This window comes from Manis javanica, chromosome 12 (assembly GCF_040802235.1).
Source record: "Manis javanica isolate MJ-LG chromosome 12, MJ_LKY, whole genome shotgun sequence".
Taxonomy (NCBI): domain Eukaryota; kingdom Metazoa; phylum Chordata; class Mammalia; order Pholidota; family Manidae; genus Manis; species Manis javanica.
Window position 1 is genome coordinate 8,859,217 of NC_133167.1, and position 25,662 is coordinate 8,884,878.

At 41.7% G+C, this 25,662-nt stretch overlaps 1 protein-coding gene across 1 annotated transcript in view; it reads left to right on the plus strand.

The window, feature by feature from the left end:
* DNER (delta/notch like EGF repeat containing) overlaps positions 1-25,662 on the plus strand; it is a 267,700-nt gene that overhangs the window by 151,284 nt on the left and 90,754 nt on the right. The window contains exon 6 of the mRNA XM_036997832.2: positions 16,566-16,719. Within this exon, the coding sequence (XP_036853727.2) occupies positions 16,566-16,719 (154 nt within the window). The remainder of the gene's footprint in view (positions 1-16,565; positions 16,720-25,662) is intronic.

The following is a 25,662-nucleotide window of genomic DNA, read 5'->3' on the forward strand; positions in this document are numbered from 1 at the left end:
CCTGACGCACACGCGCCTTGGGACCAGCAGCCCGCCCTCCCCTGTGGTCCCTGGACAGAGGCGCTTCCCTTGCTTCCTTCTCTGCCAGCGGCTGTCAAAAAGCCAAATCAGAAACAAACAGAACATTCCCTAAAATCCTGTTAAAAGGATCAGTGAAAGCCGGAAATTACAGTTACAGAAATCTTCTAAAGGTTGGTTAAAACCAACCTTTTTGTTAAGTGTTGCGTCAAGCTCTGTAGACACGAAGGAGGAACAAGGAACTGGAGCCCATTGCCTGTCAGAAAAGCTGCCTGCTTCCCTGGGGGGGAGAGAATTCACAGTTCACGCCCGGGTCTTGCTGTTGGGATGATGGCAGGGATGGCGACACAGAGGAAGCCGGGTTACAGGGAGCAAGGAAGAGCCCGCCCTGCCTCGCCTTATTGGTAAGTTTGTTGCCAAAGACGGGGAGAGAGGGAGATGGTACTCTGCGTGGGAAACTGGGTCAAAAGAAGAATCTTGCTTCTGGAGCTGTGGATGCATCACATAGAAATAGGCCGAAGGAAGGAAACTGGCAGATAGGACAGAGTGGGCGGGTGCCTGGGTGTAACTGACGAAGGCTGTGGAGGAGGTGGATTCACGGAAGGTGCAGAGGGCTGCAGAAAAGGGGACCCAAGCTTTCTTCTCCCAGGCAAGTGATGTCAGAGGTGTGACAGATGTTTTAAAACACTTCTTATTGGGGTGAAATTCATATAACACAAAACTACTCATTTTAAGGTGAACAATGGCATTTAGTATATTCACAATATTGTGTAATGAGCACCTTTAGTTTCAGAACATTTTTATCACATTAAAAAGAAATGCTGTTCCTGTTAAGCAGTTGCTCCCCATTCCTCTGGGTGGACACAGACGATTCAGCTTGCTTCAGGGTGAGCCCTGGTCTAGGCTAGGTCAGCCCTGTGGCGTCTGCTCCATCCCAGGTCACTTTGCTTTCTGTCTCCATAGACTTACCGATTCTGGACATTTCATAGAAGTGGAATCATGCCATATGCAGCCTTTTGTGACTGGCTTCTTTCACTTAGCAGAATGTTTTCAAGGTTCACCCATGTCACAGAAAGTGTCAACTAATGAAATTGCTAGGTCATATGGTAATTTTGTGTTCAGTTTTCTGAGGAATTGTCAAACTTTTCCCCAGTGGCTGAATCATCTTACATTCCTACTAGCAATGAATGAGGATTCAAATTTCTCCACATACTCACCAACACTTCCTATTTTCTGTTTTTTTGTTTTTTTGTTTTTCTTCTTGTCATCCTGATGTGTGTGAAGTGGTATCTTACTGTGGCTTTGATTAGCATTTTCCTGATGACTAATGATGTTGACCAGACAGCTGTTTGGTTTGGTTTCCAGTCATGTTATGTGTTTTATGTGTCTGAGAAAAACATCTTGAAGTTATAGCCCTTTTGTGCAGGAGATTATAGAAGGCCAAATCTTGGGTACAGAAAGTGAAATTGCCGATATCACATGGTCACATTGCTCAGATGCAGCAGATTCCAGATCGCTCTGTCTCTGGATGGGGGCATTAATTGAGCTTGCTTCAGGGTGAGCCCTGGTCTAGGCTAGGTCAGCCCTGTGCTGTCTGCTCTATCCCAGGTTATCCTTCTGGGAAGCTGTTTGTTTAGAAGCTTGTTTATTTCTGCGGCATGTGAGCTAAGGAGATTCAGAGAAGACACCCTAATATTGCCTTGACCAGAAACCGCCCAGGAGCCCACCCCCTCTGGGGAAAGGCAGACAGACATGACCCAGCAGCCCTCAGACGGCCATGAGCTGTGGTATGGGTTTCTTCCTTAGGACTGCCTTTCTTGTGCTCCAAGAACAATCCTAAGAAACTTGGCCCAAACCTGCATGTCTGTTGCTCATCAGCAACAGGCAAGTCTTTCTGTACTCGGCTTCCTTTCACATGATGGACATTTTGAGGCTTAAGATCAGCATTTAGTTAAGCCACAAGCATTAGTCTTCTCCTAGTTCACACTGGAAGAGAATTTTGTTTAATGATGATTCTGCAGTTAAACAGGATATTTCCAAGTCAGTAAGGGTCAGAGAAACTGGCTTCAGAAGGGAATGACAAAGCGCTCTCTGGAATCCAACATCTGCTCAGCAATGGGTAAATGGAACAAGGTTACAGCAGGCCCTCTTGGGCCACAGCTGTGAAACAGTTGACACAACTTTAGTTGGTTTCCACACAATCCCGGGTGGCAAATTCAAGCTGTGTCTTAACCTAAGACAGAGCTGACTGTGTGATAGGTGTAGGGGCATATCATTTGGGGGTTGAGCGTGGAGGGAAGGGTGCTGAGTATGACAGTCATCCAGAAGTCAGCAGAGGCCCTAACCATTGTGGAAAGTTCTAGAGCTGTTCACAGATTTCAAAGGTTATTAATTAGGTAGGAAATCAGATCTGCCGTTTATACATCCTGTTTTTGCACAGTCACAACATTTTGGCAGGAAACTGAGAGAAAGGGAAGCTCATGAACAGAGGAAACACCATAGCAGTTTATACAATACCACTTATACATTCCACGAATAATTATGCATGTTTATTTAGGTTTATATTTATGGATTTATATATTAATGTAAAAATATTTATATATTAAGATTTTGCTTTTTCTCTCTTCATTCTATCTCTACATTCTAATGCAGTAACTGCCTTCCTAACTTCACTAGGCTGATTTTGGTTGTGTTTTCTGCTAACCATTTTCAGTTCTTTACATGCTTCCTTCATTCCGTTTTGCCTTTCTCCCTGTCCTTGTCCTTCTCTGCTCTCCGTTTGGTTTAGTATGTATTGAAGTGCTGGTAAGCAAAGTATACTTGGTAGTTGCCATCCAATGGCATCAGAAACAGAGCTGAACAGGGTCAGATGAATCAAGCAAATTAAATGTTGATGAAAGAGGTGTTAATGGTCAGTGGAGACTAAAATATTACAAGAATGAATTGCGTCTCATGAGAGCACCCGTTGAGGTGATGATGAAACAGGCTGCTGAGGAAGTTTTCTAGGGCTCTGGAGTGGGAAAAAAAGCCTGTGGAAGCTGAACAGCGGCAAAAGTCCCTGTTGGTTTAGACTTGGATTAAGTTAGGGACAGGGCTGCCCCTCAGGCCAGGGTCACAGACTATGGAAACTTGTCCTGGAATCTGGCCACTTTTCTTCCAGCTTGAATTATTTTCATTGATTTTTCAACCAAAGCTTGCTCGTCTATTTTTAGGGTTTCTCCACACGTAGAATGCTTTGGGGATAAAAATAGGATATTATGTTGTGATATGTAAAATCAGAAGCAGCAGGCAGATTTGACTTTTGCCTACAGGGCCTTTTCAGGTTGCTAAAACCAATAAACAAAAAATATGGCTTCCATATTTAGATTAGTATAATAGACTTCTATTTTCTACAGTAAGAACAGCTCATTTTACAATTTAATCAAATGTCTTTCATTAAATTCTGCTTGGTTTAAATTCACAGGATGCTAATGAGATCAGTTTTATCACTCATCCTGGAAGAAAGGATCTCCACTCACTGCAGCCCTGTGACAGGGCCATTTTCTTCCCCTAAATTATTGGCTGGGGATACTGAGTCTCTCAGGAATTAGGTGACATGATTTCAGAGAGGGTTGAAAATTTTTAATTGTATAGTACTTCCAAAGGTACTAACATTTTTAGTTTTGTTTAGGTCAGTAAAAAGCATACAAAGGTCTTATTTGTTCTGTCATCTAGTTGGAGAGAGAATTTGAGGCTATAGCAAATAACCACGTGTTTAACGAGAGCTGTTCCTCTACTTGGTCCAGACAATGTGGGCTTCCACATTTGTACAGACCATTCTGATGAAGTATGAGGCTTTGTGGCTCAGAGAATAGTAGAGGGTGGACATGGGGAGAGATCAGTGGTCAAGATCTGAACTCTGGTATTTACTGAAATTGCGTCACTTAATTCCTGAGAGCCTCAGTCTCCCCACATGATGATGGACACGATGAAAATGCCTGTGTCTCAGGGCTGTGGCATGTGCAAGGCCTAGAGCTAGCACAGATCCATGCAAGAGCTGGAAAAAATCCGAGTAGAACTTGAAATGAGATCATATATGTGGAGGTGTTTTTGTAAAGTGCTTTACAAATAGAAGGTGCACAGCTGATAGGCAAACCAATAGAAACGGCACCTGTTGCCCCCAGGGAGAGCTACCTTGCAGTGGCCCTTGTTGCACTTGGCCTTCCAAACTTGTTCACCTTGGAGTTTCTGCTTCCACTCTCTTGAACTACCTAAGAATGCTTCTGGCCTGCACGATACATTTGACTTTAATGGAAATCATCTGGGGCTAGATTCACATTTAATTTCCTTCTCAGAGTTCTAATTTTAAAGGGTAATTGTTGGGAAGAAGTTGATACCTGAGTTTCTGAATCCAAGTCACCAGCATAGGCTCTGTATACTAGCATTTCTTTGTTTGGTTTTGTTTTTAAGACCTGTTCTGTGGTAAGAAGGGGTGCAGTTGGCCGCAGAAATGGGCCATCAGCTGTTTGCCTTACTTCTTACCCATAGTTTTGAAGTGCTGCTCTGCTAAATGTACTTTTAGTTTTGCCGTTAAAAATTAGAATTATTGACAAATATTAATTTGAGCCAGAATTACTCATGAATTTATAATTATTCCCCCAGATTAAAGGGTCCTCTGAAAAATAGCAAAACCAGTGGTTGCCATCCAACAGCGGTAGGTGGAGATAAATTTATTTTTTGATTTTTATTATGAAGTTCTTTACTTCTGAACTGAAAATTCTTTTTTAAAGAAAAATGCTTTTAAGAAATAAAAGTAATTTGACAGTGGTTCCATCTCACTGCCTGTGCTGGTGGACAGAAGGCAGTGGGGTGGGGGGTGCCTACTTGGTGTGAGAGTCAAGGATGTCCAGGGAGGTCCCTTCATCCCAAATTTCTTTGACACACCAGCCTGGAGGGATGCTTACAGTCCTGCTAGTTGAGTTTAATTTCTATGGAATAAAGGCATGATTTCCTGTTTAAATGTAAATGTCCCTAGAATGGTATCACATTAAGGTATTATCTATCACTAATAGTGGAATAACCTTTACTTTAGCCAGGGGTTGATTCTAGTAGGAGAGAGAATAGCAGATAATACTGCAACGCAGGTGCTGTCTGGAGGTGTGTGGAGAAGAGGGACTGGGTTCGCAGAGGTGAGATCTGTCTGCAAGCCTGAGCCTTGTGTTTCGTTCTCATTTCTCCCTCATTTAGGAACAGGGTCCATCCTGAGACAGATGTTATGCCAAAAAGAGTAGTTTTATTTCAGAGGAGCCTGAGAAGCTCTGGAAGTGCTCAACTGATGACAGGAGTGGCCTTGAGCCTTTTCTACAGCAAAAGCCCATTTATGCAGTCCTCCGAGAAGGCGGGAATCTGGGCCAGCTCTGAGGATTTTTTTTTCTTTCCAACATTAGCATGTAAAGATTATAATTAGAAACAGTTATTTGTGATTGGCTTCCAAACTGAGGGCTGTTGGATACCACAGCCACGGTACAAGTGTACTGGCCTTTGTCAGAGGCTGTGTACGTGAAAGAGGACGTGAGCTGAATGCTTTTTCCAGCACTTTCATGATCTTTGCTGGCCTAGGGACTTCCACCTCCCCACAGCCCTGTGATGTGCACATTTCACCATCCGCATCTGATCCTGAGGCTCTGGGGAATTAAGGATGCATTTCCTTTTTTTTTCCCCAAATAAAGAACCTAAATCCAATATCCAATTTTAAGAGTTCTACATGAGTGAGACAAGAAATTACCAGCTTCAAAATGGTTCATTAACCAAGAAATTTTGAAAGGAAGATATGAGCAGTGTTCATGTTCTTATATTTAAAATTTGTGTGCAGATTTTTCTCTCTTAGAATGGGAGGATTAAATTATCATATGAAGGACATTGTTTCATGTGAATATTACAGATTAATAGAAACAGTTTGAAGGTAAGCAAGAGTCACTTTGCCTGTGAACTTACCTAATTCTTTTGCTGCTCTGAGTTATATGTTTTGATGACTTTCTTTTGGAAATTATTACAATGAATCTTCTCTAATTATCCTGGAGAAACATATTTATTAGATATAACCTGCCTTTTGTTCAATATTAAAATGATGAAAGCCACAAACACTTAATGAGGTAAGATTTAATTAAAATGAACCATAAGACCTTCCCACCTATGCTGGTATTATTTTAGTTTGTGTGAGTGTAAATTCAGCAAAGTAAGAAATGCATTTATCAGATCAGGGACTCTGTATAAAGAAAATCTTCCTCAATAAAACCAAAGAATAGTTTTTTTTGCCCTCCCAAATACTGAGGAAATGTTTTCAGTCAAATTCCATAGTATCAGGAATGATACAATCAAGACAAACCTCTTGGAATTTTGTCTATGATATTAATATTCTAGATTTAAATGTGTATTCTTATTTTAGTAGGCAAAGAGCTGAAAAATTGCACTCACTCTCCATAAGGAAGGCTGAATCGGTTCCTTATATCAACTCGGTGCTGTTTTACTTTTTTACTTATTTACAGCGTCTCTCAGATAGGATTTGAGACTGTCTGCAGAAGTATATGAACTATAAAACAACCTATTAAGAGGCAAACAGATGTGAAGATTGAAGCGAAGGAGGATTATAGGTTCAAAGGGAAAGTAAAGCTAGGTTAAAGTCATACAGAAGAAGGAAGAACCGCACACCTGAGGGACGCTCAGAGAGGAGCTGCATCCCGAGAGCAGCCGACCCACAGGTGGAGCTCTTCAGGTGTGCAACCCCCGTCTCTGGGGTGAGAGTGTCAGGTGGCGACAGGGCTTCATCCCCAAAAGCCAGGAGCTGCCCCCCTCGGGACTGACCCAAGGAGAGACCCAGAGCAGCTGGAGTGTCTCACACCAGGGCAGAGCCCTGGGCCCCTCTGTGAGGGGCAGGTGCTGTACCTTCTCCTGGACCAGGTTCACATGCAGCTACGGCCTGGTTTCCATGTCTGTTTGAGGACTTGACTGCAACAGTCCCCGTGTGCACGATTTGATGGGTCAGGACAGTCTTGGTGGGGAAAAAAAAAAGATTGGGGCTTTGATGATTTTACCCAAGCCTAATTTCTAATCTAACCTGTGAGTTGATTTCTTGGTTTTCATTACCTGGCTCAGGAACTGGGGAGAGGGCTCAGTTAGCCAACCACTCATCCTGTGTCACTAATACAACCATTGTTCATAAGTGGCTGTACTGAACCCCTGTGCTGTGGGGTTAGTGCTCTTGAATGTCTGTTGTAGCATTTTAGATCTTTAAACAGTTATATTTTTTAAATGACAACATAAATAATAGACTCTTTGAGTTACAGCACTTCCCCGTTTATTTTCTCCTATTACTGAAGTGAGGTCCAACAGGAAACAAGGTAGCAAATAATATAACTTACGGGCCCAAGGTCAAAGAGGTGGAAGAACCAGGAATAGAATTTCTGCAAACAACGTAGTGTTTCCTGTTACTATGCTGCCTGGTTGTCTGTGGTTCACTTTTAATGTAGAGAGCAGGTACTAGAATCAGATTACCTGGGTTCAAACTTCAACTTTTCAATTTATTAGCTTGCAGATATTGGTCAATTTATTCATCCTCTCCGTGCCTCAGTTTCCTCAAATATAACATTGGAATAACAATAACAATGAGGATACCCACATTTTGCAAAGCCCTAATAACAGTGCCTGGCATTTGCAGAGTGTTCTCTAAATGTTTACAATGAAATCGAGGGTGAGGATGACAATGGCACAGATTTATTTCTCCAACTGGATTGTCAATCCCTGGAGCAAATGAACTCTACCTTATGTGTCTCTGTAAGTGCAGCACCGTCCTCTCCACACAACTGTTGTTCAGTGAGTAATGCCTGTGCTTTAGGATAATGATTCAAATATAAAAAGCACCAGTTATTTGTGAAAGACTGAAAGCAGCATTTGAGGAAGACCACTCTGAAAATAGATGGAGGAATAAGCCAGAGCGGAGGGTGGGTGAGTGTTATGGGCTGATCTGTATTCCTGCAGAAGTCATTATGTCGAAGTCCTAACCCTGAGTACCATTTAACTTAGGGACTTAGGGTGGCCTCTAATCCAGTATATCTGGTGTCCCTGTAAGACGAGGAGCCTAGGACACAGAGGAAGGCTTTGTGGAGACTCGGAGGAGACGGTTATCTATGAGGCCTCCCAGGAAACCAGGCTTGCTGCTACCTTAATCTGGGCTTTCGCAGCCTCCAGAACCGTGAGACAGTACGTTTGTTTCCAAGCCACCGTCTGTGGTGCTTCGGTATGGCAGTCCTAGCACACTAGCACGGGGAGAGTAGGAAAGAAACCCAAGAGGTAGTTGCTAGCACCCCAGAGGGCATGAAGACACTTGGACTAGGAGAGCGCCAGTGGGGATTTGTGGCCTAGATGGAACTGAAACCAGGGTCCACCAGCTCGAAGAAGAGGCGTTTGGAGGTCACCATCCCCTGTAAGTTCCCACTCGGGGCACAGATGCTCCCATCAGCCCCTCCTCAGAATGTTGTTTGAACCTTGCTGCTCATACTTGGTAACTTAATTCTTTGCATTTCTGAATCTTAAATTGTAAGAATGTCTTTACAGTGAAACCAAAGCTGCCTCCTTCTGCCTCTGACCAGCTGTGTGACTTGAGCCGGCTACTTAAATTCTTTGATCTGTTTCCTCATTTGTAAACTAGAAAACTAATACTGATATTGTAAGACTGTTGGGAGGATTAAGTGAATCTTTGCGTGGCACTAGGCACATGGCAGGAGCTTTCTTCAGTAGATGTTGGTTTTGTGCCCTGCTCTGTCCCCACCTGCTTTCCTCCCTTAGAAAAGTTACCACTGGTTTATCGCTGTTGCTCTATATTGAAGAATGTAATTCATAGTGAGTTTTCCATCTGAGTAATTTGAGGAGGATGTTGGAAGGATGTCTATCCTTCAGTGAGTCCTGCTCATCAATAATGTATACATCAAAATGTCTATTAAAGCAGCTTCTTTACCATTTTCTTTGCTGCAACAAAGGAAATAAGTAGAAGGCTAAATGGAATTTTAAAATAAGAAGATAGAATGGTATGTGATTTACTTGTGGGGTCGGATATTTTTTGGGGGGTGGAATTAAATACAGGATGAATTTTCAATGACAGTCATTTTTTTTTAAGTCAAATTTTACTTTTAATGGATTAGAACATCGCAGCAACAAAATATGTGGGTGTTGGTGAATTGAAAATGAGGGCTGATTACATGGAAATCTTAATATCTAATTATGGCCGTGCTCAGAGCGCTGAGAACACATCAGTTGCTAGGATATGGTTGGGAAATTGCTTTTGAACTTCTCCATTCTGCCAATCCATGCATCCAGTTTTAGGAAGAAAGACTTTCACAAAATTTCTTGAAAGACATTTACTTTCTGCTCCCTTGAGTAGTAAAGTAAACCTCAGTGCCCTTTGGAAAGAAAGAGCACGGTTCTCATCCATTATTACTTTTATTATTTATAATTTAACATTTAAACCAAAGAAATGAATTCTAGGAATTCATGAATGTCAAGCCTTTAATTTAATGTTTAGATGAACTGCATGTTTCTAAGCTTACTTACAAAAAAAATGCTACTAATGATTAATGAACCCAAAGAAGGGGAATAGAATGCCTGTGACTAGTGGGGAAATAGGTTATGAGCTATAAGCAGTGTGAGTATGTTGTTTAAATTACATGTGTAATGAATGAATAGTAAGATCCAGCCAAGAAACAAGAATTTTAAAAATGTAATTCATAGTGAGTTTTCCGTTGAGACAGTTCCCTGTGTTCCCCGCAAGAGGCAGCAATTTGTCTTTACGGCTCCGTTCCAGGTGTTCTTGTGTGGCCTGGGCTCAGGGAAAAGCATTTATAGGGACTTTAACATTATAAATAGATTTCTCTGACAGTCTCTTAAATTTTATGTTCAAATAATCCTGTCTCTTGAAATACTAAATCTGGGTTTAGTAAAAGGCTAAATTCTACCTGTCCAAAAGAACATGCTAGATTGGTAGAGGTCACCTTTGCTTCATCAAATAAAAATGTATGCTGGAGTTACTGCTTTTATCTAGATTTTTGTGTTTGTCAAGTGTATGATTTCAGATCCGAATGACCACCTGGTCTGGTTCCTGGGAGTTGGAATAGCAGGTCCTTGCTGAGAATCATCCAGATGAGGCTTCTGTGGTCTCGTCGCCACAGATTCAGGGTCACTGCATTTGGGGTGGTGGCACAGCTCGGGCTAGAAGCTGACTGTCGCTACAGGGTTACAGAGGTTAGTCGGGACTTATTACCTTCCTTTCCTAACGTCTGCTTAGGGCAGTATAAGCTCTCTGCAAAAGAGTCTGCAAAAGGCCTTAACTTGGTGAATTATCTTCATGGACAGTTGCAGCTGGAGCTCTTCCTGAACTGTGTTCAGAAAGATTCCAGAGCTTTTCATTGCTAGGAAACAGACCTACTTCTGGACCCTGCCAGTGTATAAAGAACTAGTTTAAGATTTCTCAAACTTCATAGTGAGTTTTCCATTGTTTCAAACGAGTTTCCATCTCAAACAAAAGTAGTTTGAGAAATCTTATGAATTTTTACCCACAGGCTCTATAAGCAGGAATTACACTCACCCAGCCAATGTCTGGGCTAGGTGTTCCCTGCTTGTGAGCCAGCCCAGTGTGCTGGGGAAACCCAGGCAGCCACGCCTTCGCTTGGCATGGGAATGGCTGAGCCTTTTATTCAAGAAGACTTCATCGTTTAGAAGGAAATATGCTCAGGTACATGATTCAAGGTGTTTACAGAAGAATATGCATCAGTCCCTTAGGGCAAACAGAGCTCTTCCCAACATTTGGGTATGAAATAAATTTCTGGGCTGGGACTTCACATACGGGGACTTGGTGATGTGCACACAGTGTGTGCCACAATATCCCTGCAGCAAATACACAGCAGAGACCTCACGGAGGAGCTGGACACAGGGCACTGCAATATGATTCTAATGTGCTGAACTTTATCTTTCCTTTTTGGGTACTTATACTTAGCCAGACTCTTAAAAAAAAACAACACATTTTTAATTATGAAAATTTCATACATAATTATGAGATTCATTTGGCAAACCACCATGTCAGCGTCACCCAGTTTCAACAGTTATCAACCGATTAGCCAGAGTTTTGACCTTGCCCATGTTTAGACATTTCACTATGAATAGCTCAGATGTTGCTTGCAACCAGGCTGGCCCATGGTGGAAACTGAAATTGCTATCCAGAGAGTCCCTTTGCCAGGGGTGGCTTAAATTATCTCCTTTCCATTTTTAGAGATTTAGAGGCCCGTTAGTCACCTTTCGGCTTGGATTGTCCTCATTCTTGCTTCAGTAACCCCTTTCATATGAATGTGTGGCCGAAGAATGTAAAAGTGCCTATGATGTTATCTTAACAAGACACAAGATCCTCAGAGACAGACAAGAAGTAGCCTCCTTACCGGCACAGGACTCTACTACAAGTGTCCCTTTAAGCAGCCTGTTATAGGTCAGCTTAATTCCATGAACACTCAAACACCTAGTATGTATGAGACCTCAAGTCCCAGATGTCAAGGACCTTCAATTCTGGTGAAGAATCACCCAAAGTTTTCAAGTCTGTTCATAAATAATTAGGTGCTATATGTACAAGAGACGCTTTCAACTCCCAGAAAGGATATTTTTACTCTATTGTGAGGCCTTATTTGAATACATTTGGCATTATTCTTAAGACTAAAGGAGATTAGAATCAGCGAGGGAAAGGACAGTCTGTGACGCAGGTGAGGAAGGCAGCCAGACAGCAGGGAGGACCTAGAAAAACTATACGATCGGAAGCAAAAGCTAAAATACTACAGTAGTTGGGGGGGGTATTTTAGAGGAAGGGTGAAGGGCCCCCTCACATGCGTCTCTGGTACCCAGAGACCATCACAGTGATGATAGGACAGTATGTAGCCGTGAGTGGAAACAGATTTGGGATTGGATGATAGGGATTTAAGCCTTGACTTTATACTTGCTGTCTGGGACACCTTAAGTAACTTACCTGACCTCTGTTGCATGTGTTCTCAGTTCCTAGTGGATTTGATAACACCCGACAGGTGTGGTGATGATTAATGAGGTACCTCAATGCAGGCAAGCCCTATAAACAGTGAGATTCAGGTCTAGGCAGCTGGGGTTTGTACATTCATGCTGATGTCACTGGGACACCAAAAGAGATACTCGTGTTTTCTACACTTTAAGGGAGAAAGTAAAATAAAATGGATAAATTCTGACTTTGAAAGGGAGAAGTAAAGCCCCTCAGAAGCTTCTCTCCCAGGGAAGGTCTGTTCATGACAGTCAGGCCTTTACTGATGGGTGAAAGTGGCAAAGAATGAGACAGAAAATGGAAGTTGGGGCTAGATTGCCAAGGGTCTTGTGTAGTTTGCTGGGGAATTTAGCCTTTTTTATTCATGCATTTGGTTCCCTATTTCATAAAGTGTTGAAACATAAAAATACAAAAAATAAAAGACAGACTCAGAAGATATAAATTAGAAAGCAATATCCAAGTTAGAAAGAAGAGAAGTCATATAGGTTGCAGAGCCCTAGATGGTTGTTGAAGTTGGATTTCCCGTAGAATCTGAGCGAACTGCAGCCACACAGAGGAGGGCGAACGGCCGGTCACACCAGCGCCCTGCTCGGGAGCGCACAGCATCGGTTCTCACCATGGCAAAACCATTCCTGGTACATAAATGACGGAATTTTCTTGAGTAGGACTTTATCAAAGAAGCACAGAATAACATATATAATGTTGTCACCACCATCCTTGTGGTAAATGCAGTACGTTTAATAGGGATGTTTATTATAGGGCCCTTTTCTGCCCCTTGCCACTTCATTTTCCAGCAGTATTTATCCCTAGTTTACTGCATCATTTGCTTGTCCACTTTGTGTTTCGCCAGCCACTTTCACTGTATTTCCTGGAGAATGTATCTCGATGGGAGAATTGTGTTCATGTTTGTGTTCCAACTCCCAGAACAGGAGCTGATACACAATAAGTACTCAGTAAATAATGAATGCAGGTATGACCGAAGTTTTTTTAACCTAGAACTTTCCAAAGTACTGTCTGAGAAGGTTTCATTAATGTACACATGGAATATTTGACTTCAAGCTGTTGAAAATTGAGTTTCTGCATTGGGTGTTAAAATTAAGCTCTGACAGTCTTTTTTCATTTTACTTGAAAAATACTTTTACATATAAATATAGAATAATTTTGCAAGGAAATGTCTTTCTGTAACTTAGCTAAGCTTCTACTTTTAAATAAGTCCATCAGACCTAGATTAGTGATATCATAATAAATTAAATAACCCAAGGTTGGTATAGCAGTTTACAACTTTCAGTGATCAACCACAGTTTTCCACAGCAAATAGGCTAACAACATAGTTTCCTAATAAAGATTCATGGCCTCTTAATAAGTCAACAGTCTTGAAACTACTAAAACAAACCTTTAAATCTTATAGCAAACTCTTAGTTCTTAGAAAATAGACTTAGGAAGAAATCTAACTTTATGGATGACTTAACTAAAATTTTTTGGTCCTGGGTATGTAAATATTCATTAATCTTTTTCCACATCCACCTATCGAAGTCTTAGAATCAATCCAGTGTTTTGCTTGGTCAAAATCAATTGTTTCAAGAGCTTCTTAAAGTTTATTTCAGGCTTCCTGCTTAAAACTAAGCAAAACCAAATGTGTGGCTTCTGTTTTCGCTTTATATTTAATCAAATGTAACTCAAAGATCTTTGATTTGGGGCTTTTAATAATTTCTTTTCACAAGTAACATATTTTCCATGGAACTCAACAGATGAATTATATGCAAAGTCTATCCCCCAGATGACCAAGAAATTTATCTGCAATATGGAATGTCTGGATACAAACCAAGTCCATTTTAGAGGACAGCTGCCAAAAATAATGAAATGTAGTAATTATTGTGATGCTGTGGCCCACTTTGGAATTATATGCCCTGGGCAGGCTCAAAGACGATCACCAATCTGCAGAAGCTCAGAGGGCTCCAGACACATCTGCAAATATCGAAGGTGTACTCAGTTATACATTTGAACAAAAATAAGATTTTCCTTAGAGGACAGTTCTGGAAAAGGAGTTTCCTATTTCAAGACTGCCTTTTTGACTGTCCCTGATGCTGTCTCTCCCAGTTTTCAACTACATAACCTATGCAAACACACACAAAAGGAAAAAACTCACAACATATGAAACGCAGATAGGAAATCAACTATTGGTAAGATGCAGAGGGAATTTCCATTTGCCACAAGGGTGTAAGAGATGATAGAAATAGAAGGCAGAAAGTTTAACTCTAGCTTAAGAAGAAAAAGCCATTTCTTTTATTCCAGTTGTTCAAGTTTCTAAATAAAATTAAAGAATGTGTTCTTGAACTAAAGAAGAGGTCATACAGATTACAAGGATATGTCATATTCCCCTTGTGTTCAATTAAAATATTAAATTAACAACATTCAATTAACATTCAGTTAACAGATTATAGTAATACAAATTAATATTAATATTCAATTAACATGTTCAATTAACAACTGAAATGTATTCAGAAAACAATAGAAACACAACTACATAAAATCTTGTGGTTTGGTTAAGTTAAATGTCATGTTTGTCTGGCTTCTTGCTTGGCTGCTGAGACCAGGGGTCCATTTACTTCTGGCTTAGTCACAGTCAAGAGGCATCCTATTATAGTATAAACTATGAGTTCACCATGCAGGGGACAGTTTTTCTTAGAAAAGGAGTCTGTTAGGGGTGGGCCACATTAGGTGGAAGGCACTAGAATTGTTAACTACGAACAGAACTCAGCCACAAAACAATTTTGCATCATGACCTCTATGAGTGTTCTTTCCAGGAATGAAAGTTTGAGTCAGTGCTAGGAAATTTAAACATTAAATTCACATACGGATAGGTCAAAGATGAAATAAAAAAGATTTTTTTTAATAGAAATAAAATGGCATTTGGCCAAGTTCAGTCATCATTCCAGCATTCTACTTACTGGTAAATCCTACAAACCAACCTTTGAAACCAAAGTCACTTTGGAAGAGACGCTGATGTCACCTAGAGGACTGGAGAAGGAAAGGCAACATTATCATTCTTTGCAATTGATATGCAGTTTTGGGGGGCTTTGTTTTATCTAGATAACTGCTGGAATCCACTAAAAACTCTGCCCTGTACTGAGAGCTCAGTGTGATGACGGGTAATGTAACTCTAGCATTTTATGTGTCAGTCATAACCGCTGACAATATAATAGATATTACGAGAGAGGTTTGAGGAAAATATCTCATTCACAATAGCTCCAAAGAAATCTAAATATGCAGTAGCAAATTTATCAAGAAATGGACAAGAACTATTAAACTTGTTGAAAGACAATATAATATTAAAGAGAAGAATGGACAAGATTTTCCTTTTCCAGGAGAAAGTCTCTTGTGTGCTTGGGGCGGGTACTGGGTGGGGGGGCCTGAGCTGACAACACGTGGAGAGGAGGGGAGAGTCCATCTCCAAGATTAGGGGCAGGAGGCTGGGCCTTGAGGTGGTGGGAGGGCGGGCTCAGGGTACTGTGGGCGGGGCTTTGGGACGGTAGAGATTTAAACATCTGCCAGGTGTATGAGGCTTGGTGGAGAAATGGAAAAATGCTTTTGTCTGTTTTGTTTGATTTTTTTTTTAATGTAGTAAGGTTTGCTTATGCCAATCTCCTTTGCCACCTCCTCTCTTCATGAAAATCTGCAATGATCATCCATGTTGCTTCCCACAAGCTTTGGAGCCAGATTAGTGTTTCTCTTAGACATGTTACCTCCCTCAGGCCGGTATGAAGAAGGGAACAGTAAGGCTCAGTTTTATTTGGATTTTTCGACCACCTCAGCAAGGAAGCTTCCGGTCACCTGCAGTCCTCTGGGTCTGAGCCATGATCTTTCACTAAGATAATGTTAATATCATAAACCAAACGAAAGGTTACTTGAATTATACTGTTTTTATTTTCCATTGCACTCAGATCATTTGCAGGGATCCACATTGAGGCTGATTTCCAGGGTGATTCAGAGAATTTGCTCAGTGCTTGGAAGGGTGCCTGAGGGGGGGACATCAGATGACACCTTTGTTGCCAGTGCTCCAGTGCTGTCCCGTGCTGAGGGCTTTCGGTTGGTCGGAGGGACACCTAGGTTAATGGCTGTAGGACAAAATACCTGCTTTAGAAGCACTGCCATTTCCATGTTAGGTCAGCAAAAACGCATGCTTACAATACACGTATCCATTCCATTTCTATTTTAGTAAGATTGAAAATAGTTGGGGTAAATATTCATAAAGATATAATGAGAAAAATGGATGTTTGAAATTAAACTGTAGAGAAATACATACCATTTCTTTTAAAGCTGTGATTTCAATTAGATCATGATGTAAGTAATGTGATTAAAACACTCTGCTGGTATAATTCTAAAAAGAAGTGGTGCTTATGAATTGTGAGTTTCACAGCCAAAGCATACATTTTAGGCGAATCAAGTAACACACACTGTGTGTTTTTTGTTCTAGGCAACTTTTTCCTGCGACTGTGATGAACAATATGTGGGTGCTTTCTGTGAAGAGTTTGATGCCTGCTGGGGGAAACCCTGCCGGAACAACGGGACCTGTGTGGATGCGAATGAAAAGCAAGATGCAAGCAATTTCACCTGCACCTGCCTTGCTGGTAGGGTTTCCTTAGCTAATAGTATATATCCCTCTTATACAGTGATAGGGATGTCACTTATTAATTAAGCATGCCTACACAATCCATTGCCAGCTGTTGGACAAGGCAACTTTAAGCTCGATCCCTCAGACTGTGTGTGCTTCGTATACTAGGGAACGGAAGAAGGGAGTCCGCACGGGTTTAAACCTCACGTCCCACGGCTGGCTTTCTGACCTCAGGATGGTTCTGTCTTAGGAGTCCAGTTTTTTATTCTGACATACTGATTTTCTTGGTCAGAGGCCTAGGTTTTCAAAAACAATTCTGCAAGTATGTACTGACTGTGGGCTGTGCTGCCCTAGGTGATGAATAAGTACAGTAACTGAAGTAGAATCTAGGATGGCCATGCAGGTTGTCACCTAAAGCCACCTAATCTCCCCACTCCGGTTAATTGCCTTTTTGTCATATATGTCCTGCTAGCCCGTGTTCTTGGTGCACTGTCGCCCACAGTGGGGCAAGTCGTCTTATTCCTTGATTAGTATGAGGGATTCGTGGGTATTACACGGAGATTTTCAAATCCTCGGAGCCCGACGCGTGGCTCCTGGGAGAGGTTGGCAGGCGGTGCGCCCAGACTTGTCGGCTCTGGCGAAGATCTCAGCTGACACACTGCTCAGCCAACTCGATGATGAGCCCTCCTGGAGGAGGAATGACATTTTACCCATGAACATTTTGAGACAGGTGTTTTCAAGCAGCTTCAAAGAAAATGTCAAATTACTCCCTTTTTATTACTGAATAATGTGCAAAACTGACATCTTTTCTTTTCCATTTCACCCTGTTGCCAATGTCTGTCACTGGGTGAGGATTCAGGATGAGGTAGGAGTTGGGGATGGAGAGTGGGATGGAGTGAAGAGAGAGACAGGATGATTCAATGCCCATTGTACGAAACAAGACCCACGATGCAGGAGTTTATAAATGAAGATGTGAAAGTCCTTCACTCATCTATTCCAACCTAAACTTCGTCAAATCATAGGAGTAGCTTAACAGTTTAGTGTATTCATCCCAGACTAGTGTGTGTATGTGTGTATCTATCTTCGTGTGGATGCTTATATTTCTCTTGCAGATTAGATAATTAAGTTTTTTTCTATATGTTTTTAAGAAGTGATCATAGTACACATATTTTCTATTTTGCTTTTCTCAGTGCATATTTAGCAGTAGATCATGGACAGCCTTCCGGGCAGCATGTAGGAAGCTACCTCATTCATTTTAATAATTCTGTAGTGTATCTTTTAAATTTGTATCTCCAGGTCAGACAACCCTCCAAAGACATTTATCACTGCCTGCTTGGCATCTTCATCTAGGTGTCCCAGGCCACTTTAACTCCGTCATTCCAAATCTGAGCTCATCATGTCCCCTATCCCACCCAGCTCAGCTTCCAGCATTCCATCTGCTTCTATAAGGCAGATGTCAGCCAGTCATCCTAGGTGCCTGCCTCGCCCTCTATCCACATCCCTTCTACCTCCACATGTTCTCATTTACCACCCAAGGACCTCTCAGATCTGCTACCTCCCTGCAGCCCCCTGCCACCACCCCTGGGTGAGCTGCCTTGGCCCTTTGTGCTGTTCTCCCATCTACTCTTGGCCATGCTGCCCCCGGAACCAGAGTGGTCACCCAAAGTGAGCACCCCGCCCCCGATTCTGCACATGGCAGCAGGTGGTCAGAGTGCACATCTCATGCGGTTGCTTTCCTACTTAAACCCCTTTTCTTGGAGCCCTTTGGATGAAGATCAAAATCCTCCACCTCACTTTCCATGATCTTTCACTCACCTGCCTTTCTAGCCCACCTTCCCACACCGCCCACCATGTTCTGGGTCAGGCACTATGGCCTCTCATCTCCCTGACGGCTGGAGCTCCCTTCTGCCACAGGGCCACCCTCTCTTCTTTGTGCCTGGGCAGCCCTTCGGCTGCCCACCTTTTGCCTGGGTAACGGCCCCAGGTGTATCTTCCAGACTCCCTCGGGAAGTCTCAGCTAAGTGCTTCCTGTGCGGTCTCCCTCCCTGTCTCTCTGCCTGGCTGGGTCACCTTCCCTTCCCATCCCCTGTCTGTGTTCAGTGCACACACACACACACAGGTGATTCTTTGGTTACTGCCCATCTTCCCCACCAGAGTTACCCCTGGGAGTGGGACTGAATTGGTTCAGTTCATCTTTGTGTCCCACAATGTCTGACAAATCCAGGCGCTCATCTGTGTTGGAGATGAGTCAGTCGAACGGTGTGGGCGTGGCCTTATGTTCTAAACCATTCCTCTATTGATGACTTTTCAAGATGTTTTCCATTTCTCCTTTATAAGTAATGTTAGAACAAATTAAGAGTCTCAATCAGCACTGGTAGGTGGAGTTGTCACTGTTTGGACTGAAATAATTTCAGTTGATATTTTATGCACATCTGTTCTCAAAGAGGATGTCTCCATTTTTTTTTTAAAGGAACTTATGTGCACAGAATTAGAATGATGGTAATGCTGGGCTTGTGACACTGTCATTTTGTCCTTTTGCATATTTGCTTAGCTATTTTAACAATGTAATAATCACTGGTGAAACCACCACCCAAGCCGGAAGTTAGACCTGATAACTAATCGTACAGTCCCCTCAGCAGGCCATCCCTTGACACTTCCCATCCAGAGGTAATAATCATTCTGAATCTTGAGTTGATCAGTCCTTTGTTTTCTTTTTTCATAATGTTTTAGTATTTCCAAGCATTTAATTTTAATTGTTTTCAAATTCATAAAGACAGTATCATGCATGAGTCATGTTATGGTATCATTGGAGAGGAAGAATTTTCCTCTACCTTTCAAAGTTCTGGCTGATCTAAGATCATATTGACATGAGACAGATTAACAGGAGAAAAAAAAACCTTAAAGACCCAAGAAATAAGCAAGACAGGCATTTTTTATACATTTTAGACAAAGAGACAATAAATCTGAGGAATTGACAGGACGAAGAAAACTTGTGTTTTGGAACCTCAGTAAGGACTTCTAAATAGCATTTGGGCTGGGGTAGTAAATTAGTAAAAGGGTAATGAGATTTGTTTATGCAGGCTTCTCTGCTCTTAATTCCCTATCTCTGCTGATTAGGATGCCTCTCTACCTCCTGATACAGGGAGGGGAACCTTTCAACGGGAGATTTATTCCCTAGCTTAAGGGGGAGATCAGAGAAGGGTCAGAGTGTCCCTTTTGCACTGGCTCTTTCTCTAGTTATTTTAATGCAGAGTAATCACTAGCCCATTGTGGTACATTTTGGGTGGCCTGCCCTTGACCCCTACGGTATCATGCATATAATTCTTTGGTGCTTACTTTCACTAGATGCATCTGTATTGTTGGAGTTCATTCTTTTGGACTGATGGTAAAAGTTCCATTCATCTTTTTTCCTGTGATAGGGGTGATGTGCACATTCTTGTGTGTGAGTTTTACTATATTTGTGCTGGTGGTTGTTTTAGGTATATCCCTAGGAGCGGAATTGCTGGAACAAATGTGATTGATCAGAAATAGGAGGCCATGCCAGACTTTTTTCCAAAGTGGTTGCATTAATATACATTCCCACCTGTGATGCTTATGTGATGTTGTGAATTTGCATCATCGTCAGTATTTTATAGTGTCAGAAGTTTTGTTTTTTGCAGCTGAATGGGTGTAAAAAGGTATCTCATTGTGGTGTTTGCATTTTGTGGTTTACTAATGATGTTGAGCACCTCTCCATGTTTTTTAGCCATATGTGATTCCTTTCTATGAAGTATTTGTTTCCCTATCTCTTGCCCCTCTTTCTGTGTGTGTGTGTGTGTGTGTGTGTGTGTGTGTGTGCATGCACATGCTCTTGTTGGCTTATAAGAGTTGTTTCTTTTTGAAACGAATCATTTGTCAGTTGTATGGATTGCAGATGTTTTCTTCAAGTTTGTACTTTGACTTTTCACTCACTTTAAGCAACGTTTTGATGAATGGACATTCTTATTATCTTTCACAAACTTTACTTTCTATTTACATTTTATTTCTTATTTAAGATAATATTCCCCTGACTGAAGATCTAAAAGGTATTAATCTATGTTTTCTACTAAGCATTAAAAAAATTTGGTTTTCATCAGTCTTTAATTAATATAAATTTTATTTTTGTATATATTGTTTGAGACAGTGTCTAATTTCATCTGTTATTATAATTTTGTTTTTCTTCTTCAGAATATCCATTTCTCTAAGTATGTAGTATATGGAACTTTATATTGTGTCCTTTTCTCTTCAAAGCTCCTGATGGAATTTGGAATGACTGAATACCTCATACATTTTTTAACTGTGCTTATCTTAGGCATTTCTGCACTCTCATGGTTAAACTATTGATTTAAAACTTCCAGAAACATAGCTAATTATTTTTGCTTATTAGTAAGGGAAAGAGTTTCAATTCTTTCATCTAAGATGACTTAATTTCTATGTGAACAGCACAACATGGCACATACAGATACATAGGATCCTCCTTGCAACTTCTAATAACAATAAAAAATAATATTTTGACTTCATTTGGCATCAGGACCAGAGAGTTGCATTACAAGAATATGAACTTTTGCAATTCTGCTTAGATTCAAGGACAGTTTGGCAGTTGCCAGTAAATTCATGGGAATTGTGGCAAATTGATCTTGATTTACAAAGTGGTCACCTTTTATTTCTTCAATTAAAACAACAAAACTCCCTTATAAAACCACATTTGTAAATAATAGTAATTTATGGTTCAAATAGGCTTCTTTCTAACAGTTGTCCCATTTCCTGACTATCACAGATTTAAAACTGCCCAATGTTCATGAACTAATATACATTTTTATGATGGTTAGAGATACCTTTGTGCATTGGTCAAGTTCAAACAACTTTAAAAAATAATATAAATAATCTCCACTGACACTGACATCATATTATTTCCCATGGTTCTTGAAAGGCATATAGTTTGCTTGGAGTTGTCCACCTCTGAGAAAACACCTCCTTACAAAGGCAGTTATTTCGCATTTCATCTGGTATAAAGCAGCTCAGATCCACAGCAGCTATTTAAGTCCTCTGCTCTTTTTGAATCTGTATCCTTCGTCCTGCTGTCTGAGGCTGGGGTCTCTTCCTGACTCCACCAGAGCCTCCCTGAGCTGGGTCTGTGGGATCCCTGCCACCATGGCCTCTGGTATTCCTCACTTGAGAACCAGCCCTAACCAGAGCGAGAAGGGGTTTAGGAAGTGATACCCTGGCATCCTAATGCTCTCTGCTCACACTTTCTGGCTTGCTCCTGCAGTTCTCTGAAGCAGTTTTCTACTTTGTCAGCTACCCTTCCCTGTAGGAATGACTCCCTTCCCCTGCCAGCCTCTAGCTGTACCTCTCAGTAAGCCTGTTACTGTTGGTAACACACACACACACTTTAACTAATGTTCATTGAGTGTTTTTCAAGGTTGGTCTTAGGATAATCTTTGAGTTAAGCATTCTTAATCATACCGATTTTATAGAAAACTGAGGCACAGGGAATTTTGTAACTTGGCCAAGAATGTTAGGGCAACACTCAAGTATACTACAATAGTACATCAATTCCCTGAGCTCAGTGGCTTCCAAAAAAACACTGTTTTCTGCTGTGTCATACTCTGATGAAGGTACTTCCTCCAGGTGGTAACTCAGGGATCTAGGTACCTTTGTGTTATGAAGAGGTGGCCTTCACAGTTGCTGATGAAGAGAAGGGGGAGCTGGAAGGGTGTGAGTTGTCAGAGCTGTGCCAGCAATTGTTAGATCACTTCCACCACATGTCATGTGCCAGAATTCAGTCACTTAGTCCTCAGAGGCTCTGGCAAGGAGACAATGTGGGGGACATTCTCATGGTCTCTGGCATGCCAGGTGCACACACCAATGACTGTTGGAGCTGGGATTTGAATCCAGGTCCTTGTGCCTCCCTCCACAGCCCAGGTTCCTGTATGATTGTCTTACTGTGCATGCAACCATGCAAGGTGCTGAGTATTTTCCTGTACAGATGTGTGACTCAAGATGGTGTCATTCTTTCAGCTTTCTCATATCAAATGGTCTCTTTTTAAGAGAAGAAATGTTAGGCGGTTCTATCCAAAAAAGGGGTCTAGTTGCTCAAAATGAGTTTTCAACTGAATTTTGTTCTGAACATCCTTGAAAAACTTATTTTTCCCTAGGAAAACTGCATTTCCTTTGTGGAAGTATTATGTTCAGGTTAATTATCATCAATTGATTGACCTCTGAAATGCCAGATATATGCATACAAACTGTCCAACAGTGGGAAATGTGTTTTCCTTTTGAAAACTTACCTGCTGTGCCCTCATTGATGCAAGCTGGATCATGAGAATCACCCTGCTTGATGCGTGCATGAACTCAAACCAGTTTCTTGTCATCGGAGGACAAAACTCCCAGCAAAGTCTCTTCATGGAGATCTTGCTGTCTCAGTGCAATGCTCATTTCTCGACAGAGCACACTTCTTGATAACTGAAAATGTTACTTTCAGTAAAGATGCTTCAGCGCAGCATTTGCTAATATTTGCCATTTTGCTTTAATTTTCAATCAACTGCCAGTACTAATAGAATTTTTTCAATCATGGTAATATGCAAATGTAAGAATATAGTGGGTTGCGTGTTGAGTCGATTAAGTAATAAACTTTCTGTTTTAGTTTTCATTTTGATTTTTACTACACTTTCTTGGAAGCTGGAGATGATTTTCTAAATAGTCAGACATTGGTAAGTGTCACCTGCATGTGGGTATGCTTTTTGATGAATTATAGATTATGGTCAGAAGGATTTCTATTTTTTGGGGGAAATTTTTATCAAGTGTGATTATTTTTCTTGAAACTTTCTTGCAATACTTTAGAAAAGAAGGGGATTTTCAACAGCATCAAATACTGCAGGAGAATCCAGGAGGACTTTGGCAACAGGGTTTGTCCAAGCCATCGGCAGCTTCCTGTTTATGTTGATATGACATGCGCTGCATTGGGAGCTCTGAGCCTCTCTGAGGGCCTACAAACAGGGACAGAAGCGAGGGAGGTAGCTAGAAGTTTCCAAACGCTCTGGTGGGCAGTACTATTTGGAAATAGCCACAGCCACTTGGTTTTCATGTGGCCAAGAAGCTGTGAACATGCCCAGGTGGCACTGGTTGGCAGTGATGAACAGGATGAGCAGGGGATGAGGATTTGAACAGCACACACAGACTGCTCTGAAGACAAGTTTAGGGGTGAAATTAATGTGAGGGGCAGAATCAGATGGGCCTGTTATTTTATTGTTTAAAATTATAGCATCTGTCTAAGAGCACTCTGTCTAACAGCACTCTGGAGTCATAATTCTCAGATTACAATCATAAACCCCACACGATCAGACCTTAGATGTGGACTATTTTCCCTGCTTGTTTCCCAACTAGCTCCGGTATCATACCGTCTGCTTTAGAATGGGTTTCCTTGAGACCCTGCTTGTCACCTGAGGTTATAGGAGCCCTTTGTGCCGGGGTCAGGAGGCCTGGTGCCGCCTGCCCTGGCATCTAGACCTCAACCTAGCCTACTTGACATAGCCTCTGGAGCCAGCAGTCTAAATCCTGCCTCCATCCCCACTGTTGTCTAGCTGGGCTCCTTGGGCAAGTCATAAGACCTCTCTGGGCCTACTTCTTTGACCCTTCTGGGAGATTACAGCAACCCCATCATGGCTGGTTCTGAATATTGAGTGAGAACGCATCTCCTGGTCTGTTCCTTGGACACATATCTCCAGTGCCTAGCCTGGTGCCTGGCTCAGAGTTGGTGCTGAATGAAGCTTTGCTGGGTGAACATTTGTTGAGATGAAATTGCAGGCGAGGCACACGGCTATACAGTAGTAGGGGCTCGAGTCCCTTGTCTCTCCTTTCTCTGCTCTTGCTCCCTGTGGCCACATTGCATTTTTTGCCTCCCACTTCAGACTGTGGTTGGCCTGGGGGTAACATGTTATATTACTCTTTATATATCTTCACCCCTGTCAGTGCCAAGCCATGTGCCTTGCACACAGTAGACTAGGAATACCTGCTTAAGTTGAAATTTAACTTCTTTAATCAGGATTTATTTTTTTAAAAGGCTTCTAATTTCAAGAATATAATTTTTCCTCAAAGGAGCTATTACTTTTTCTGAAAAGAATAGCAGTGATGCACATCAGAACCACCACTGCCAAAATATTATCAGCGCTGTGCAAAGCATTTCTCAGCATCGGAACACTTCATTGCTTTGGCATATTGGTTGTTTCAGCCTATTTTTAAAAACTCATCATTTCTGAGGCAAGGGGGAGTATAGGGTGTGTTTCCAATGCCAGCTTTATTGTTTTAAATGCTGAATGTTGCTCAAATAAGCTTCAGTTTCAGAATGGCAGGAACCTCAGAAACGGCCTCAGTGTGTCAAGTGTGGGAAGTAGGGCGGCTCTGTGAGGCTGAAGGGCTTGACCGAGCTCTAAAAACTCAGGGGAGAGCCTTTGTTGTTAGAAAAAGGCATTGCTGTGGGGATCACGTATTCACTCAGCAATTATGTTTTGAATATCTATATGCAGGCATTTTCTAGGTGCTTAGAGTACAGCTGTAAAATAGCGAAGTCCCTGTGCTCATGGAGGTCCTGTTTTAGTGCAGATGATGAATCAACAGCAAGCACAAGTGTGTTCTCTGGGGGGTGTGTATGTTTGCATATATGTGTGTGTATAGTCAAGGGAAAGGGGCAGGTAGTGACAGGTGCTATGAAGAAAAATAAAACAGGGTGAAGAGATACAGAGAAATGGGAGCATGATTGTGGATAGGGTGGCAAGGAGAGGCTTCTCTGAAGGGGAAATACTTGTGTGAAGACATGAATAAAACAAGCCTGTAAACAATGTGAATGTTGGAGGGAAGAGCATTTGCAAAGGTCCTGAGGCAGGAATGTGCCTAGAACATTTGAAGAGCACAGAGCCTGAGAACCAGTACTGAGACTGGGCCC